Source organism: Brachycentrus maculatus, unplaced genomic scaffold (assembly GCF_059751285.1).
Source record: "Brachycentrus maculatus isolate JH-2025_06_01 unplaced genomic scaffold, ASM5975128v1 h1tg000955l, whole genome shotgun sequence".
In the NCBI taxonomy this organism is placed as follows: Eukaryota; Metazoa; Arthropoda; class Insecta; order Trichoptera; family Brachycentridae; genus Brachycentrus; species Brachycentrus maculatus.
In genome coordinates this window covers 67,385-88,752 of record NW_028281677.1, presented here as the reverse complement: position 1 = coordinate 88,752, position 21,368 = coordinate 67,385, and the positions used below count along the sequence as shown (strand labels likewise).

At 37.1% G+C, this 21,368-nt stretch overlaps 1 protein-coding gene across 6 annotated transcripts in view; it reads left to right on the top strand.

Moving 5' to 3' along the window:
- The window catches only part of Asator (tau-tubulin kinase asator), a 102,694-nt gene that overhangs the window by 39,174 nt on the left and 42,152 nt on the right, over nt 1-21,368 (top strand). For 4 of the 6 annotated variants that reach the window (XM_088275693.1, XM_088275692.1, XM_088275691.1 and 1 more), the window contains exons 3-12: nt 6,504-6,619; nt 8,375-8,480; nt 9,783-9,909; nt 13,071-13,221; nt 13,943-14,084; nt 15,330-15,402; nt 16,197-16,326; nt 18,219-18,358; nt 19,884-20,003; nt 20,951-21,046. In XM_088275693.1, the coding sequence (XP_088131819.1) occupies nt 6,504-6,619; nt 8,375-8,480; nt 9,783-9,909; nt 13,071-13,221; nt 13,943-14,084; nt 15,330-15,402; nt 16,197-16,326; nt 18,219-18,358; nt 19,884-20,003; nt 20,951-21,046 (1,201 nt within the window). Of the gene's footprint in view, nt 1-1,735; nt 2,046-6,503; nt 6,620-8,374; nt 8,481-9,782; nt 9,910-13,070; nt 13,222-13,942; nt 14,085-15,329; nt 15,403-16,196; nt 16,327-18,218; nt 18,359-19,883; nt 20,004-20,950; nt 21,047-21,368 lie in introns of those variants that run through there. The other 2 variants (XM_088275695.1, XM_088275694.1) reach the window with 1 other exon arrangement.

Sequence of the window (21,368 nt, the reverse complement as noted above, 5' to 3'; positions counted from 1 at the left end):
AAAAAAGTCAGTGTCTGATAGAATGGATGCGTAATTTGTGAAAATGTTATTTTTTCTAAAGACAGCGTTTTTTCCAGGAATGCGTTTAATCTTTTGGCGTTTTTTGTCTTATTTACAATTTCGCCATTCGCTATTAGTCGTCGGGATGCGAGTGATTGTAAAAGCTGACAAGTCACGCCAAATATCTGGCGCGCGCCGCCCACGGGTTCTTGTATCATCGCCTCACCCCGCCTTCTCGCTTTGCGGCAGAATACTCCATTGTCGAAAATCTAAAAAAAAAACCCTTGTCAAGCGAAAACGACACTCTAAATGCGTGCCAAATTTGAGAACAAAATGTCCATCAAATAATGAGGCGTGCGCATTGTAAAAAAAATACCGAATGGTTCTTTGTCAGACGGGAGGAATATCTAATTTAACATAATAATAATAATAAAACCCTTACCGCACCCCAATGGTGCATAGGGCACTGCGTCATATAAACGCAGTGTTATCTCGATCGATTACACATGAAGGAAAGGTGATCAGCCCTCCGCTTCAGGTGCCAGTCCAGTGTAATATTGAATAAATATTAGAGTGAAAAAATCACTTATATTTATTAAACCCCCCTGGGAATCGAGCCCGGGACCTCCAGAACGGTATCCGAGCATGCTGATCATTACACTACGGGGGGCGGACAACATTCAGCATACTCAAGCTATGTAAAGGATTGTATTAGACTCGTGAAGTGTTTATAACAGCCGATATAATCAATATTTTCATTCATCATTTTCTTTTGGAAAATTCGCCTTCGTTAATACGTTGTTTTAGTAAGTTGGTAATGAATGACGTCACAGAAACGATGGGGTTATTTTGACGTTGGTGTCATTCCTTAATTGTTGGCGGCCCTATTTATTGACGTCTATTTCTTTACAAAAATAACATAAACAACAGAATTTAAAATATTAGGTTATTTTGTTTTTATACATCTCAACAAAGATGCAGAATGTATTTTATAAATATGGTATTTATAAATAATAAGGGAATAAGTCTGGGTATTTACAGGGCTTATGACCAGTCACAGGCTGGTAAAGTGATCACTTAACACTTCACCATTGTAGTCATGATTGACAACCACGCTACGACGGTCGTAAGCCCTGTATATGCTTAGAATTTCATATTCTTCTTCATCTATGTTGAGATGTCAAAAAATTATCTAAAAAATAACTCCTAGAGATAATCTAGATTTGTTAACAAGTATTTGGACACACTCAAAATGTTGTAGATAATATTAAACTATACGAACCTAACCTATACTTGAAAAACAGTGGGTGACGTCATCGTACAGTAGACATCGAAAAAGTTTAATGTCCTAACTTCGAGCTGTCATCCTGTCTTCGTTACATATTATATTATATATATACACGGATTTAAATAAGAATGAGATCTGTAATCTTGTGATTTTTGACGTTACTTTAATTGGTAATATATATGTGATAATGGTGCATTACCATTTACCACGCTTTTGATGTAGGAGTTAATTACTTTTAGGCTGTGATATAAAAATACCGGGAAATAATTATATTTTCCGGTTTTCCAATTCCGCAGCTATCTTCATGTATATCCGCACAGCTGATCTTCCACCTCGCTCTCTCGTCGAAGAGCTATGTTTCGCTGTCTCGCTCGCGCGCAGCGCCACTAGCGGCAAACGAACTGCGCACAACTTCACTGCGCAGTGGAAAACGAACCAAAATTCAACATGGCCGATTTATCGATCCCGCGGTGTATAGCCAGAAGGAAATATTTTATTATTTCGATAACATTACAGTGATAACGTGTTCCGTGTGAAAAGACGCGACGCGCAGCGACTCTCCGAACTGTGTTTGTTAGAAGTGTGCCTTATAAGACTAGCGTGTGACGCGCGTTCACATTTTTTTCGGTGGTTTTTCTAAAAATGGAATACTGCTGTCATGCAGTTTGTTCACCTCCGCTTTGCAGCCTTTTCCTGACTCGTTGACAGTTTAAAAATGTGCCCGAGGCTCGCGGATCTGCTGGTTTTATCTACCAAGGTCAATTTTACCCTTCAATTATTATTGTCATTTCGATTTTTACGACCAGGTCTACTTCAAAATCGATCATATGTGGGCGTGTCTGAAGGTATCTACAACGTACGTTACCAGCTCTGTCTCAGGTATCGAAAGGTGCGGCGATACACGAGTCATGCGGCGCGTACGTCGGATTTTGCTTCTCGCGTACATTTTTTGTCATTGGCGATTTCGGCCAGTTGGTATATTTTTCATCTAATCAAAATTATTATGCAAATTATTTTTTACGCGTAGACGTACCGTTTAATTTAGCTTATTTGTTGTTTAATTCCGAGTTCCGTTATTAAACTAGAACACTAGATTGACGAGAGCAAAAAATAAAGCATACCCATTACTTAGTTCCCCTATCAGGAAATATATTTTTAATCGAATGTGTTTTTTTTATAGGTGAAAAGTCAATAATACTCGAAAAATAATTCGATCGAAACATTTTCATTTTGTTTGTTAATTTATTATTTATGCGGTATTTTAAACGGAGGGTCATAGCTGTCAAATTTAACAAAAAAAACAATCGATTCTTGTAAAAGGTAAATTCGTGAATGTCGGATTTTGATGTATTTGGCTGGTTACATTAACTTTTCAACTGTTTTTTTTTTTAAATATTTATAAAATTGTATTTTATTTATTGTTTCGGCATTAACTTTGTGGTAAGACATGTTACAATAATTAAAGAAAACACTTGTTTTTTTAGTTATTATACAGACCTGAATGATGGAAGTTTAACTTCTGAAACATGTAGTCCTTAATAAAACTCAAGTGGTAAAAAACAAGTGTTTTCTTTAATTATTATAAAATTCTAGTTGAAGCGATGTTTATTTAAAGCATATAAAAATTAACTGGTTGACTGAACAAAATGGACATCAAAACTTCATAGTTTTAATAATAAAAAATTCAAAATCTATTATTTTACCCTTTTATATATGAATTTTTTTAAATAAGTAAATGTGTCAACTTTACCTCCGTAATGCAGCGGTTAGCAAGTTTAACTATCAATACACAATATCTAGTGCATAAATAAAAATTTTACTTTCAGCATAATGCATCAGTTTAATTCCAAGTGCCCTATGCACCATTTGTTGCAGATAGTGAAAACTAGCCTTATTACATCCTTTTGACCTGTGTCTGCACTACATCAAATTACTGCAGTATATTCTGATTGCACCAATTTCAGATTATTTTGATAGGAGGGGAAGACGGCGTTATATGCAACACTTATAGTATTATGTAATTTTTATTTCTAAAAATAAAAGACATTTTTCAATACACAAGTAACAAGTAAACATTAAGGAATAATAAGTAATACCAATAGATGTCTCTAGTGAAGTTCTAGAACAAGGTTTCTAAATTGGTTCATATATATTGAACTTCCAAGAATTTGAGTAGTGTGGTTGTCAATAATGGGTAGAATTGGTGAATGTTACACGTGTGTAAAGTGATCACTTAAACCAGCCTATGACGGTCGTCAGCCCCGTCAATGCCCAGACTTCCATATTCTTCTTCATCTTTGATGAGATGTCAAAAATATTATAAAAACTTATTATTAAAATCATGCTTTAAAAAAATTCAACTCTTCCTTCCAACCAATTATTTCAGGAAGCTGAACTTTTGGAGCTACGAGAAATCTATTGCCTTCTTCTCCGTCTTAATCCTCATTGCTGAGGGTTGTGACATTTGCAGAAGCAATGACTCTTCTCCAGTTATCCCTTGACTGCGCTGCACGTAGCGCTCCAACCACTGAGGTGCCTGCTGCTGCCTTAATTTGATCGGTCCATCGTGTAGGGGATCTTCCTCTCCCTCTCTTTCCCTCCAGACTACCGATCACAACTAGTCGTTCTAGGCTATCCTCGTTGCCACGCGCAACGTGTCCAAAGAACTGGAGAATCCGTCGGGTACAGATATTGGCCAGAGTCAAGCCATCCAAGCGTAGTTCCTGGCGAATGGACTCATTGGTGCGTCTAGCTGTCCATGGAATTCGGAGCATGGAATCTATTGCCAACAGTGTCCAAAATATCTTTTTATGCGCCAACATTTATTTACTTAAAATAATAACAGATCTAGCTAAAGGATTAATAATTTATTAGAAATCCCTTTCTGTGAATCCAGACTTGCGCAAAGACACTCATTTTTCATAGCTCCAAAACTGTTCAACTTGTTCCACAATGACTATTTCGCTCACTCCTTTCAAGAACGTCATAAATCAAAAGTCAATTTTCAGTTGTGCATGTTTTCGGAATGCCCAGAGAATGTACTATATCCTAGCAAAAGCGGCATATTTTTAACTTAATATTTACCCGCTACAGGGCAGAAAGTGTTGTTTTTGCATTTTGAAGAAAAGGTATTGTTTAATTGTTTTTTAAATATACTAAATATTTTTCAAATGGAGAAAAAACCATCAGGTTTTACCTTAAAATATCTGTTGCACAGTAAAAAGTTCAATAATTGGCTTGATATTTATTTCTAATACATTGTGTTATATTTTTAAACTTTAATAACGTTCTGCTGAAAAATCAAGTTTTTTTATTTATTACGTTCCTGAAAGGAGTGAGCGATACGATCGTAGTCAGTTAGAATTTGCATCTCCCGTCTGGAACCCCCGATACAAAAAATATATTAATCGAATAGAATCTGTACAATCAAAATTTATTTCATATTGTAATTTTAGAGGGATGACTCCAAGCAATGATTTTATGAATTTACCCAAGCTCGTAACACGCAGGAACAATGCTGACCTTATTTATCTGTATAAAATTTTAAATAATTACGTAGATTGCCCAGAGCTTTTATCACTCATCAATTTTAGAGTCCCGGGAGCACAGACCAGAAACAAAAACTCATTTAACCTTTTAACCGCGTTAACTTTGTTCCTAAGAGATGCCCATGCGTGGCGGTATTTCGCCATTTTTTTAAATGATTACTTTATCATGTATTTAGTTAAGAAACCATTTATTTTCCTAAACAAAAACGTTCAATGGGATCCATTGTGCCTTTTTGGTACTCTATAATACACTCGTGTCACAGTATACTTGAAATATATCGTAATATAAACAAATTAGATCGTAACATAAATAAATCAAAGCACGCATCGTGTGTCACTCTTACCCACTGGCGATGTGTAGCATCGAGAGTGAGACAGATATAGGGCATGATTATGGCGCAGACTAATTACCAACCGCAAGAAAAATCAGGGATCTGTTCTTTTATTTATCCTTGTGATGTTACAAATTATTAGTCAGATATTTCAACAGATGTCATAAGGCCAAGGATTGACGTATTATTTTATCCAAAGTTCCACACCATGAAAAAATCCCTCCAAGTTGAACTGAGGTTCGAAACTTGGAGTAAAGTAAAAACACAAACGGTTATGTCAGCCGCGTACAGGGAATGTTTTGTGAAAACACATACGGTTATGCGAGCCGCGTGGATCCGGTTAAAATCCCTAAAATGCACACCGAGTCCTACCAAAATTCATTTTTAAATCGAGCCTGCGATATGTGCCATGAAATGCTTAATGAAATAGACTTCAATAATGGTTCTTTCAATATGTTTAAAGGAAATATTGTTAGTCTTTTTGACCAGTTGATAAAGAAATGTTCTATATGTTTATACGTTTATGACAGTTTATTTAAATTGTTTTATTTTTAGATTACTTGGTGGAAACCTATAATTGGAATTGTCATTTTTTTGTATTTTATAATATTATGTTATTTTTGTCGAAATATTCTGCTGGTTTTCCAATAATAAAAAAATTTAAAACAAAATTTAAAATATGTTAAAACACTTTTTGCGGAAAATTTCAATCGGCCGTTGCAACGTACCCCTGTTGCATTTAGCCCCGTCTTCCCCTATGGCCGAATTTAGAACGTTTTTTTTTACAACATTTTAAATGTGTCCGAATGCTTTCTTTCCTTTCCTTAGTGTGTTGAATTGCGCTCCCTCAGACGGATGTGTGGAAAATCATTGTATGACAGAATTAAAAACGAAGATATAAGAAAGGAATGTAAGGCTGAACGAGGAATAATTGAAAAGATTAGGAAGAGTTCTTTGCGGTGGTATGGACATGTGGAGCGAATGGATAACGAGAGAATGACTAAGAAACTATTTGTGGCGAATGTGAGAGGGAAAACAGAACGAGGACGACCGAAAAAGACTTGGCACGATCAGATCAATCAGAACCTAAAATCTGGCGGTGTCAAAAGTCTGCGTAATCGGAGGGCATGTATGACTAGATGTATGGACGTGAAGGAGGCGAGGAGTGTATGTCAGGACAGAAGAGTGTGGCGTTCCATCCTCTCTGCCTACCCCTGCGGAGAAACGGCGTGATGGTAGTTGTAGTAGTAGTAGTGTGTTTATAAATGTTTTTTTGACAAAGCCGACTGCGGGCGTGTGCAAGTTACTACAGTGTTGCGTTTTGTCGCGTTTCAGGAAACAGAGCCAAGTATGCCGTAAGGACGGCGCCAAGGACAAGAGTGACAACCGGCCCGCCCAGAACACCAAACTAGGTCCCAAGTATATAGAGGACTGCCCGGATTCATCCAAAGGTCGGTAGCGGGCGCACTAACCAGCCACCAGCGGCTCTAAGCACTCCCGATCCCAACATTTTGAGTGTGTCCAAATACTTCGTTTTGCCGCACATCCGTCTGAGGGATCGCATTTCGACTGCATTCAGTCTGCTTTTGTAATTCAACTACAATTAACGACAACATTTTGAGTATATCCAAATACTTGTTCACAAATCTGGATTATCACCAATGAAGGGAGTTATTTTTTGACATCTCAACCTAGATGAAGAAGAGTATGGTGTAGTGTGAATGAGTCTTGGCATTTACGGGGCTTACGACCGTCATATGCTGGTGATCACTTTACACACGTGTAGCATTCACCAATTCTACCCGTGATTGACAACCACACTACTCGAATTCTTGAAACTTCTAGATATATCGATCACACTCGAAACACAGTGCTTGACTTCACTAGGGACGTCTATGGTGGGATGAGGAAAGCTTTTACGAAGCAGAAACTCTTTCATTTGAATGTGAGGACCGAATCTTGGATTATATTCATATACAAGATTTTGAGTGTGTCCAAATACTTGTTCACAAAATCAGTAGTTATTTTCATATTATTTTTTGACATCTCATCAAAGATGAAGAATATGTAAGTCTGGGGATTTACGGGTCTGACGACCGCCATAAGTGATCACTTTACATGTGTGTGATTATAATTTTGACATCAAAAAAATAATATGAAAATAGTTCCTGTAATTGGAGATAATCCAGATTTTGTGAACAAGTATTTGGACACACTCAAAATGTTGTGAATAAATTATCTGGTCAAATTATAAGCTTAAATGATAAAAATGAAAATGAAATTTTCTGGCGTTTCTCATGTGTGTGATTATAATCCAGGATTCGGACCTCACATACTAATAAAAGAGTCTCTGCTCGATAAAATGCTTCTTTTCATCTCACCAATAGATGTCTCTAGTGATGTTCTAGTGATTCAAGAACAATGTTTCAAAATTAGTTTTCCAAATATATATAGAACTTCCAAGAATTTGAGTAGTGTGGTTGTCAATAATGGGTAGAATTGGTGAATGTTACACGTGTGTTGAGTGATCACTTAAACCAGCCTATGACAGTCGTCAGCCCCATAAATGCCCAGACTTTGATATTCTTTTTCATCTTTGATGAAATGTCAAAAAATAATATGAAAATAACTTCTGTAATTGGAGATAATCCAGATTTTGTGAACAAGCATTTATTTGCTGAAAACATTAAAAAACCATCTGGCAACGCTCATGGAACAAGCATAGGTCCACTCTTGTCGGAAGCCCGAAAGCGACTTCCGACTGCCGCTAGCCAGAGAACATTGAGCTTTATATTATAGAAGGGCCTTCTGCCCACACCTCGTGGACCCTCCATTAGGTGCAATAAGTGCAATAATTTTTTGGACAGCCCTGGTCTCCTAATCAAATAAAGCTTAGCATGCGTCAAAGAGGTACTAGGCAAATTCTCAGTATTTGTACATATATTTTATAAATTTTATTTATATAATCGAATAGTCAAAAGACTGACTCTAATAAAACTGCATTTATATGATGTAGTGCCCTTTGCACTATTGGGTGCAGATGAGGGTTAGAGGAAGTTCTTTATTCACTCATTCGTCTCATATGACCATACCATCTCAACACGCAGTATGGTTTTTCTCAGCTTTACATTTGCGAAGCAGTGTAAATGTTTCAAGTCTATGAACGTACGATTCGATGTAAAATAACTAGTTCCTGTGTTTTCCAGAGGACAGTGGTGTATCGAGCCATGCGGGTGGGCGCCCCCCGCCTGCCCCCTGCGGGGCCGCACTGGCTGGGGGGGGCGCCGCCAGCCCTCCCTATCCCCTGCTAAGGTGAGCCCCCATCCCCACACACTACACTCTGAATTACCCTACGTCCGAGTGACTTTGAATCGCACACTACACTACTACAAGACGCGCTTTCTGAATTACCCAACGTCCAAGTGACTCTGAATCGCACACTACACTTCTACGAGACTCACTTTCTGAATTACCCAATGTCCTCGTGACTCTGAATCGCACTCTACAATACTACGAGACGCACTCTCTGAATTACCCAATGTCGGAGTGACTCTGAAACACACACTACACTTCTACGAGACGCACTTTCTGAATTACCTAATGTCCGAGTGACTCTGAATCGCACACTACACTATGTACTATGAGACGCACTTTCTGAATTACCCAATATGCGAATACGCATGGCTAAAATAGGACCCCAATGCGGTGATTAAAATCTTAACATCCCACACAATTTCCGGTTGTATTCAATTCAATTCAATTCATTTTATTCAATAATTAATATATACATTACAAACAAACATTTAAGGCGTATACATTAAAAAAACAAATTAAAAATTACGCAAGAAGACTCTTGTTAAATGTGTAGAAGAATCTCGCTTCGGAAAACTCCTTCGGACACATGGAACAGATCAATATCCAATGTGATATTGTTCAACGTAGCGGTAGCTCTTCCTACAGGCATAACCATCGGCAGGTTGGTCCTGTGTATAGGAATGTGAAACAATCTATGCCGACGCTGTCTTAGCTAACTATCGGGAACATACAGACCAATGCTCTGGATAATTTCAGGATTATCGATCATACCGCGCAATAATCGATAAAAATGCGTAATCAATTATTGAAAGCTGTCCCACCGCATGCCCAGATCTGATACAGAAGCATCTAGGCTTCCTTACAGATCTGCTCTTGCTAAGCATTTTTTTAAAACTAAGTTGCGTAATTTATTGAAAATGTGAAACAATATAAAATTGTATCCAGATTTTACTGTGAATTTACATTTAAAAGCTTTCAATATACCTGTCACCGCCAATCTAAATAAATACAAGATTGTTAGTCCATCACCAAATTTTCTAGAAGTACCCCGGTGTAGGCAGTGAAAGGGATTAGTGTTTAGTTCAATTAGTCAGCTAGATCCGATTCCGACCCGACGTTGGCCGGTACACAGACGCCCACAACCCCGACCAGCACAGCAGACAGACACAGAACAGTGCAAAGACATTTACAGAGAATGGTCAGTCATCGCATTCCACTTGTATTGTATATTTATGGTTTTATGGATTTATTTTCATCCAACTGTGGTCAAGTCTCTGAATGGTGGTTTGTCATCGGCAGGTCTAAAACCGCGCCGGCGCTCGGTCAGCGCCGCCAGGACAGCGAGGAGTCGCCGAGACAGCCCAACATCACCATGACCTCGGAGGACCTGCTGCAGCCGGGCCACGTGGTCAAAGAGAGATGGAAGGTCAGCTCAATTACCATACTAACCATGTTATATTAACCATGCTAGGTCAGCTCTATTACCGTACTCTATCATATTAACCATGTTAGGTCAGCTTTATTACCTTATATTTTGTATATTAACCATGTTAGGTCAGCTCTATTACCTTATAATTACTATATTAACCATGTTAGGTCAGTTCAATTGCCGTACTTCATCATATTAACCATGTTAGGTCAGTTCAATTACCGTACTTTATCATATTAACCATGTTAGGTCAGCTTTATTACCTTATATTTTGTATATTAACCATGTTAGGTCAGCTCTATTACCTTATATTTAGTATATTAACCATGTTAGGTCAGTTCAATCGCCGTACTTTATTATATTAACCATGTTAGGTCAGCTTTATTACCTTATATTTTGTATATTAACCATGTTAGTTCAGCTCTATTACCTTATATTTAGTATATTAACCATGTTAGGTCAGTTCAATTACCGTACTTTATCATATTAACCATGTTAGGTCAGCTTTATTACCTTATATTTTGTATATTAACCATATTAGTTCAGCTCTATTACCTTATATTTAGTATATTAACCATGTTAGGTCAGTTCAATTGCTGTACTTTATCATATTAACCATGTTAGGTTAGTTCAATTACCGTACTTTATCATATTAACCATGTTAGGTCAGCTCTATTACCTTATATTTAGTATATTAACCATGTTAGGTCAGTTCAATTGCCGTACTTTATCATATTAACCATGTTAGGTCAGCTTTATTACCTTATATTTTGTATATTAACCATGTTAGGTCAGCTCTATTACCTTATATTTAGTATATTAACCATGTTAGGTCAGTTCAATTACCGTACTTTATCATATTAACCATGTTAGGTCAGTTCAATTACCGTACTTTATCATATTAACCATGTTAGGTCAGCTTTATTACCTTATATTTTGTATATTAACCATGTTAGGTCAGCTCTATTACCTTATATTTAGTATATTAACCATGTTAGGTCAGTTCAATTACCGTACTTTATCATATTAACCATGTTAGGTCAGTTCAATTACTATACTCTATTAGGTCAGATTAATGTTAAGTCAGTTCAATTACTATACTTTATTTTAGTAACCATGTTAGGTCAGTTCAATTACTATACTTTATTTAGTAACCAGGTTAGGTCAGTTCAATTACTATACTTTATTTTAGTAACCATGTTAGGTCAGTTCAATTACTATACTTTATTCTAGTAAACATGTTAGGTCAGTTCAATTACTATACTTTATTTAGTAACCAGGTTAGGTCAGTTCAATTACTATCCTTTATTTTAGTAACCATGTTAGGTCAGTTCAATTACTATACTTTATTCTAGTAACCATGTTAGGTCAGTTCAATTACTATCCTTTATTTTAGTAACCATGTTAGGTCAGTTCAATTACTTTACTTTATTCTAGTAACCATGTTAGGTCAGTTCAATTACTATACTTTATTCTAGTAACCATGTTAGGTCAGTTCAATTACTATCCTTTATTTTAGTAACCATGTTAGGTCAGTTCAATTACTATACTTTATTTTAGTAACCATGTTAGGTCAGTTCAATTACTATACTTTATTTTAGTAACCATGTTAGGTCAGTTCAATTACTATACTTTATTTTAGTAACCATGTTAGGTCAGTTCAATTACTATACTTTATTAGGTCAGGTTAATGTTAGGTCAGTTTATTTACTATACTTTATTTTAGTAACCATGTTAGGTCAGTTCAATTACTATACTTTATTTTAGTAACCATGTTAGGTCAGTTCAATTACTATACTTTATTAGGTCAGGTTAATGTTAGGTCAGTTTATTTACTATATTTTATTTTAGTAACCATGTTAGGTCAGTTCAATTACTATACTTTATTTTAGTAACCATGTTAGGTCAGTTCAATTACTATACTTTATTCTAGTAACCATGTTAGGTCAGTTCAATTACTATACTTTATTTTAGTAACCATGTTAGGTCAGTTCAATTACTATACTTTATTTTAGTAAACATGTTAGGTCAGTTCAATTACTATACTTTATTTTAGTAACCATGTTAGGTCAGTTCAATTTCTATACTTTATTTTAGTAACCATGTTAGGTCAGTTCAATTACTATACTTTATTCTAGTAACCATGTTAGGTCAGTTCAATTACTATACTTTATTTTAGTAACCATGTTAGGTCAGTTCAATTACTATACTTTATTCTAGTAACCATGTTAGGTCAGTTCAATTACTATACTTTATTTTAGTAACCATGTTAGGTCAGTTCAATTACTATACTTTATTTTAGTAACCATGTTAGGTCAGTTCAATTACTATACTTTATTTTAGTAACCATGTTAGGTCAGTTCAATTACTATCCTTTATTTTAGTAACCATGTTAGGTCAGTTCAATTACTATACTTTATTCTAGTAACCATGTTAGGTCAGTTCAATTACTATACTTTATTCTAGTAACCATGTTAGGTCAGTTCAATTACTATACTTTATTCTAGTAACCATGTTAGGTCAGTTCAATTACTATCCTTTATTTTAGTAACCATGTTAGGTCAGTTCAATTACTATACTTTATTTTAGTAACCATGTTAGGTCAGTTCAATTACTATCCTTTATTTTAGTAACCATGTTAGGTCAGTTCAATTACTATACTTTATTTTAGTAACCATGTTAGGTCAGTTCAATTACTATACTTTATTCTAGTAACCATGTTAGGTCAGTTCAATTACTATACTTTATTTTAGTAACCATGTTAGGTCAGTTCAATTACTATACTTTATTTTAGTAACCATGTTAGGTCAGTTCAATTACTATACTTTATTTTAGTAACCATGTTAGGTCAGTTCAATTACTATACTATATGTTTATAATCTAATCATTAAAAAAAAATATATGTATATTAAAAATTTAAAAAAAATATATATAAACTTGTATTACCATGTTAGTATTCGGCTCAACACAGGCCATGCCTAAAGAGCCGTAATACGTATAATAAATGTGTATATGAAATGAATATGTATATTGAATGTATCTATGTATTATGAAAAAATAAATAAATAAATAAATAAAAAAAAAATAAAAAATACTTTATTGTAGTAACCATGTTAAGTCAGTTGTACTACTATACTCTACTGGGTTTTGGTGGTCAGGTGGTGCGCAAGATCGGGGGCGGCGGGTTCGGGGAGATCTACGAGGGGCTGGACCTGCTCACCACGGAGCAGGTGGCGCTCAAGGTGGAGTCGGCCCGCCAGCCCAAGCAGGTGCTCAAGATGGAGGTGGCCGTACTCAAGAAGCTGCAAGGTCAGTGTCCCCACAAGTCCCCCCACTCAGCATAAGAAGGCTGATGAAGAGCTCCGACCTCATCATGAAGCGGCTTGTGGAGCACGGATGGGGGCTGGACTGTGCTCCAGTGCCGCCGCATGTCCAGCCAGCGAGCTGATCTTTATCTACATCTCTCCAAATTTCCTGTTCTTTCACCGTTTCTTTTCATTATTTTTATTTTTATTTGTTTATTTTTTTCCACCTCCGTAGTTTAATGGTCAGCAGGTTCTGGAGGTCCCGGGTTCGATTCCCAGGGGGGGTAAAATAAATATGAGTGATATTTTTACTGTTATATTTATTCAATATTACCCTGGACTGGTACCTGAATCGGAGGGCTGATCACCTTTCCTTCGTGTGTAAATGATCAAGATAACACTGCGTTTATATGATGCAGTGCCCTATGCACCATTGGGTGCGGATAAGGGTTTTATTATTATTTTATTAACGAGTAATATTCTGGAACGAATTAATCTTTTGGGAATAAGTTCTGAGAGGTTCCACTGTATTTCACTGCCGGGGTGTCCGTACCAGATACGGGCAAACATCCACAAATGTCCATTTTTTCTTACCCGATTGCAATACGGTCCCATTTGTGCTTCACAAACACCTTCGTGATAAGATCGGAACCGAATGATGCCGGCTCCGTACTTGGCCCGATGGATGTGTCGGCCCACTTGTGATTGACGTTTGGTTTCCCCAGGCAAGGAGCACGCGTGTCGCTTCATCGGGTGCGGGCGCAACGACCGCTTCAACTACGTGGTGATGCAGCTGCAGGGCAAGAACCTGGCCGAGCTGCGCCGGGCCCAGCCCCGGGGGGCATTCTCCCTCAGCACCACTCTTAGGTAAGGTCACAAGATATTAGCCCGATTGGGTCAACGTGTCTTTCTAAATGCACACACACAACTTCAATTATTCTGCTAAAAAATATGTGTTTATATATACACCCATATCTAGCTCTACGGCCTAGATATGTTCCACAATACTTGGCCCACAAGCAAAAAGCCGTATAAGGAATTAATTATTCTAATTCACAACATTTTGAGTGTGTCCAAATACTTGTTCACAAAATCTGGATTATCTCCAATTACAGGAGTTATTTTTTGACATGTCATCAAGGATGAAGAAGAATATGGATGTCTGGTCACATGAAAAACGCTAGAAAATATCATTTTCATTCTTCTTCTCCGTCTTATTCCTCATTGCTGAGGGTTGTGACCCTTGAAGCAATGACTCTTCTCCAGTTATCCCTTGCTTGCGCTGCACGTAGCGCTCCAACCACCCTAACTCGATCGCTCCATCGTGTGGGGATCTTCCTCTCCCTCTCTTTCCCTCCAGGCTACCGATCACAACTAGCCGTTCCAGGCTATCCTCGTTGCCACGTGCAAAGGTCTACTGAGGACAGTCAACAGTCCGCCTTCTCCTGAGGAGTGCAATGTGGTTTCCCCCCAGCAATGAGCGAATGCCGACAAGTTCCTGATTGGCCCGCACTAGATTATCCCTCCTGTTCCCAACACAGATTCAAATAAAAACACATTTAATTAGCTAGGAGAAACAAAAATCCACTTAATGATCTATAAACCTTGTACACAATAAGCAAGGTAAATAATAAATGCATTTTCTATTTAATTTTTTTTTTTAAAAACCCATGTGAAGCGAGGTTAATGTTACAATGATTAAAGAAAACACTTGTTTTTTACCACTTGAGTTTTATTATAGACTACATGTTTCAGAAGTTAAACTTCCATCAATCAGGTCTGTATAATAACTAAAATATAAAATTGTTCTATAAATAAGGAGAGGGGAAAGTAAGGGGAAGGGGTTAGTCAAGGGACGGAGATTGAAAACAAAGGAAAAATGGAAAGCAATGGTGAAGAATTTTGAAACAATATATTATTTAATAAATTATTATTAGAATTCAGGTTTTTTTGGATTTCTAAATTTTCAAGATAATTCATAATTTGGCCTTTATATGGAACAAGGTGTAATAATTTGAATTTATGAGGTTAAAGTTTATTAAAAATTTAAAAAATGATAGATACTACCACAAAGTGACTGCTGAATCAATTAATGAAATTATTTGTTTTTAGGCTTGGTTTACAAATTCTGAAGGCAATAGAATCTATACACGAAGCTGGATTTCTTCACAGAGATATTAAACCTGTAAGTATTGCTATTTTAATATCTGTTACGCCTTTTTTATTACATAAATTAGGTACTTTTCACTGTTAATATTACATACTACAGTATTTTAAATTAGTTTTAATAAAGAGTTAATATAAATAAACACCCTACAGCGTAAGCTTAACTGGCAGTCATAATGGATTCCCTAACGTATGGAAATGAAGGATGGAGTTGGCAAAAGAAGGATGAAAGTAGACTGAATATTATTCTTTGACATCTCATCAAAGATGAAGAAGAATATGAAAGTCTGGGCATTTACGGGGCTGACCACCGTCATAGGCTGGTTTAAGTGGTCACTTTACACACGGTAAAATTCCGGGTGGTGAACAAGCCAAGCCGCTCACTCCTTTCAACGTCATAAATCAAAAAATTTATTTTTCAGTAGATCGTTTTTAAAGTTCAAAAATATAACACAATGTATTAAAAATAAATATCAAGCCACTTATTGAACGTTTTACTGTGCAACAGATCTTTTTAGGTAAAACCTGAAGGTTTTCTCTCCATTTGAAAAATATTTAGTATATTTAAAAAAATAATTAAACAATACCCTTTCTTCAAAATGCAAAAACAACATTATCTGCCCTGTAGCGGGTAAATATTAAGTTAAAAATATGCCTCTTTTGCTGGGATATAGTACATTTTCTGGGCATTCCGAAAACATGCACAACTGAAAATTGATTTTTTTGATTTATGACGTTCTTGAAAGGAGTGAGCGAAGCGCCCTTAGTGTGTTACCTGAAAATTTATAATCTGATATGTTTCTTCCTTTTCAGAGTAACTTCAGTATCGGTCGCCTGCCGTCGACCATGCGGCGAGTCTACATGCTGGACTTTGGACTGGCACGGCAATACCGCGACGGCACCGGCCAGGTCCGCCCTCCGCGGGCGGCCGCGGGCTTCCGGGGTGAGCACGCATCAGAATAATACAATATTAATACATAAAATATTTTTATGTTGTTTCACATTTTCAATAAATTTCGCAACTTAGTTCAAAAAAATAATTGCTTAGCAAGAGCAGATCTGTCAGGAAGCCTAGATGCTTCTGTATCAGATCTGGGCATGCGGTGGGACAGCTTTCAATATGTACAACTAACTGTTGTTAGATATACATCTAGAAGGTCTGTCAGGAAGCCTAGATGCTTCTGTATCAGATCTGGGCATGCGGTGGGACAGCTTTCAATATGTACAACTAACTGTTGTTAGATATACATCTAGAAGGTCTGTCAGGAAGCCTAGATGCTTCTGTATCAGATCTGGGCATGCGGTGGGACAGCTTTCAATATGTACAACTAACTATTGTTAGATATACATCTAGAAGGTCTGTCAGGAAGCCTAGATGCTTCTGTATCAGATCTGGGCATGCGGTGGGACAGCTTTCAATATGTACAACTAACTATTGTTAGATATACATCTAGAAGGTCTGTCAGGAAGCCTAGATGCTTCTGTATCAGATCTGGGCATGCGGTGGGACAGCTTTCAATATGTACAACTAACTATTGTTAGATATACATCTAGAAGGTCTGTCAGGAAGCCTAGATGCTTCTGTATCAGATCTGGGCATGCGGTGGGACAGCTTTCAATATGTACAACTAACTATTGTTAGATATACATCTAGAAGGTCTGTCAGGAAGCCTAGATGCTTCTGTATCAGATCTGGGCATGCGGTGGGACAGCTTTCAATATGTACAACTAACTATTGTTAGATATACATCTAGAAGGTCTGTCAGGAAGCCTAGATGCTTCTGTATCAGATCTGGGCATGCGGTGGGACAGCTTTCAATATGTACAACTAACTATTGTTAGATATACATCTAGAATGTCTGTCAGGAAGCCTAGATGCTTCTGTATCAGATCTGGGCATGCGGTGGGACAGCTTTCAATAATAATAACCATATTTGCACTATTATTCATATTTAACCCTTCACTCCATGACTTTTTTTTGCATGACTGCATTGACAGTTTGTCTGCGAGAGACAAGTGATGTTATTATTTTGGCGTTCATAGCGCGTCTTTTGGCAAAATTATAAACTATATACTAGAGTTATGGATGTATCTATTCAGTAACAACAAAGAATGGTTGCTTTTACTTTTAAAGGACGTTTTAACACTAACTTTTGGGTATGTAACAAATTTGATACACCATGCAGTGAAGGGTTAAAGCGTTCACTTCGCGCTTAGTCATTTTTAATTTTTTTTTTTTTCTATAAAATGTTAGTAATTAGTATATGTCCGCCTCCGTGGTGTAATGGTCAGCGTGTTTAGCTACCGTGCCGGAGGTCCCGGGTTCGATACCCAGGGGGGGTGAAAATAAATATCAGTGATTTTACACTGGAATATTTATTTCCTATCACCCTGGACTGGTTCCTGAAGCGCAAGAGTGATCACCTTGCCTTCATGTAAGTAATGATTAAGTGTCAACACTGTGTCAATTCGATGCAGTGCCCTATGCACCGTTGGGTGCGGATAAGGGTTAAAAGTAAGTATTTTTTTTTTTTTTTAAACGGTAAATATTTGTGTTTTTATTATTTACACAAGTACTTCAATTTCATACTATTTCTGTGAGCCTAAGCGGCTCATTATTAGAAATAGGTATCGAATTGTTGTAGAGTGGGTTTGAACCGAGAAACTCTGACTTAAGAGTCCGCGACACTGACCACGGGACCACAGCCCGACGTAGCCGTAGCTACTAATAATACAAACGCAAATATTTCTCCTCTAAATTAAAAAAAAAATAAATTTTGTCGTCACCAATATGCCACCAACGTACCCACGTTCCTTACGATGTTGTTTTGTCAGGCACGGTGCGCTACGCCTCGGTGAACGCTCACCGGAACAAGGAGATGGGGCGGCACGACGACCTCTGGTCCCTCTTCTACATGCTTGCTGAGTTTGTCAACGGCCAGCTGCCGTGGCGGAAAGTCAAGGACAAGGAACAGGTGACAACTCATGCAGACTCACAGACTCCGGACTCACTCCTTTCAACAACGTCATATGTCGAAAAACTTCATTTTTCAGATCAAAAATATAATACAATGTATTAAAAATAAATATCAAGCCACTTATTGAACTTTTTACTGTGCAACAGATCATTTTAGGTAAAACTTGAAGGATTTTTCTCCATTTGAAAAATATTCAGTATATTTAAAAAAATGATAATACAATACCTTTTCTTCAAAACGCAAAAACGAAATTTTCTGCCCTGTAGTGGGTAAATATTAAGTTAAAAATATGCCGCTTTTGCTGGGATATAGTACATTTTTTGGGCATTCTGAAAACATGCACAACTGAAAATTTACGATTTTTGAAATATGACATTTTTGAAAGGAGTGAGTGATATGAGATGCCTTAAAAATAACTTTTCGGAATTCGCTGACCACATTTTTTCACATTATCATTCATTCAATTTTGAATATGGGATAGAAAATTTATATTTTAATAGTGGATTTTTGATAAATGACGTTGTTGAAAGGAGTGAGCGATGTCTGTAGGAAGGTTATTGGAGTATATGGTTCCCAAATATTTAAGGTTCTGTTGGAATTGCAAAGTCATTTTAGTATCTCTAAGTTTATCTTTTCTTTAGATTCAGGTATTTTTCACCCTTAAATAGTTACAATAGTTAAATAGTTGAATAGTCCGCCTCCGTAGTGTATTGGTCAGCACGCTCGGCTACCATTCTGCAGGTCCCGGGTTTGATTGCCAGTGGGGAGGGCTTTTCACTGGTTTTTCACAAGTGATATTTCACCAGGTTCGATTCCCAGAGGGGTCAAATAAATATAAGTGATTTTTTCACTCTAATATTTATTGAATATTAACTAACTAACTAACTTACCATCACGCCGCTTCACCGCAGGGGTAGGCAGAGAGAATAGAGCGCCACACCACTCTGTCCTTGCAAACATTCTTCGCCTCTTCCACGTTCATGCGTCTCCTCATACATACCCGCCGATTGTTACGACTCCTAACCTGACCACTTTCAAGTATTTGGCATACCTGATCGTGCCATGTTTTTTTCGGTCTTCCTCTGCTTCTTTTCCCACTAACATTCGCCACATAAATTTGTTTTACCGTTCTTTCCTCACTCATTCATTCTACATGTCCAAACCATCTCAACACACCTTTCTTAATTTTATCCATAATGCTTATCTCAGCTTTTCATTCCTTCCTTATTTCACTATTCGCACATCTATCATACATCGTTTTGTCGCACATTCTTCTGAGAGATCGCATTTCGACTGCATTTAGTCTACTTTCATCCTTCGTTTGCCAACTCCATGTTTCACTTCCATGCATGAGTTGGAACCAGGACTCCGTTGTGCACTGCCAGTTTAGCTTCCGCTGATAGGTTTTTATTTGCTATAACTGATTTCAGTGCACCATTCACTTTAAATATTACTCTAGAGAATTCGACTCAGATTGAAACGATGACTATTTTTTTTTTCTATTTTTGTTATAATTTTCCAGGTGGGCCAGATGAAGGAAAAATACGACCACAGATTACTGCTGAAACATCTCCCGTCAGATCTGAGGCAGTTCCTGGACCACATCAAGGTCCTCAAGTACTTCGACAAGCCGGATTACGCGGTATGTACACAAAATATTAACATATATTTACAACGTTTTGAGTGTGTCCAAATACTTGTTCACAAAATCTGGATTATCTCCAATTACAGGAGTTATTTTCATATTATTTTTTGACATCTCATCAAAGATGAAGAAGAATATGGAAGTCTGGAATTTGAGTAGTGTGGTTGTCAATAATGGGTAGAATTGGTGAATTTTACACGTGTGTAAAGTGATCACTTAAACCAACCTATGACGGTCGTCAGCCCCGTAAATTCCCAGACTTCCATATTCTTCTTCATCTTTGATGAGATGTCAAAAAATAACATATATTTATTTTGTTAGTTTTAGAAAAGTGACAAAAGTGTATAATGTGTGCAAGGAAAGTGATTTATTGATGAATGTGTTAAACAGGGATGTGTAATGTCACCGTGGCTGTTTAACCTACACATGGATAATTGCATGAAAGAACTGAATGATGACATAAGGAAAGAATGCAAGGCTGAGATAAAATTAAGAAAGGTGCGTTGAAATGGTTTGGACGTGTGGAACGTATGAGTGAAGAAAGAACGGTTAAACAAATTTATAAGGCGAATGTAGTTGGAAAAAGAAGCAGAGGAAGACCGAGGAAAACTTGGCACAATCAAGTTGAAAGCGGCCGAGTCAGGAGTCGTAATAATCGTCGGGTATGTATGAGGAGGAATGTAGAAGAGGCGAAGTATGTTTGCAAAGACAGAGTGGTGTGGCGTTTGATTCTCTCTGCCTTTTCGACTCCTGACCCGGCCGCTTTCATATATGACATACCTGATTGTGCCAAGTTTTCCTCGGTCTTCCTCTGCTTCTTTTTCCAACTACAATACATTTGCCTCATAAATTTGTTACACGGTTCTATCACTTATTATTATTTATTTATTTTAAGTTAAGTTAATTAGGATTTTAAATTAATTTTCTAAACATTTTGTTTCCAGATGTTGATAGCCATGTTTGAGAGGTCCATGAAGCGCAGGGGCGTGTCGGAATCCGACCCGTACGATTGGGAAAAAGTACCTGACGGCATTGTCAAGGTGGGTCACTCGAAAATCAATCTTTTTTTTCTATCCAGCCAATGACAGATCACAAGTCCTATTAACCCATCCGCCTACCGGCCGCCAAACGTTGGCGGTAGGTATGTTTTTACATTTGCAAATCGGCCGCCGTTTAAGCCGCGCCCCCATCTGTGGTAGTTCATATTATAAAGATACTTTTGTGTGATATCTACAAATCAGTAAAGAAAGCTTTTTGTAATGCATTATTTCTTATAATTTTAATACAAATTTATTGACGACACTTGACCAAAGATGTCCCTGTAAGGATAGAATTATCCTTTTGGTTGAAATATCAACTGAA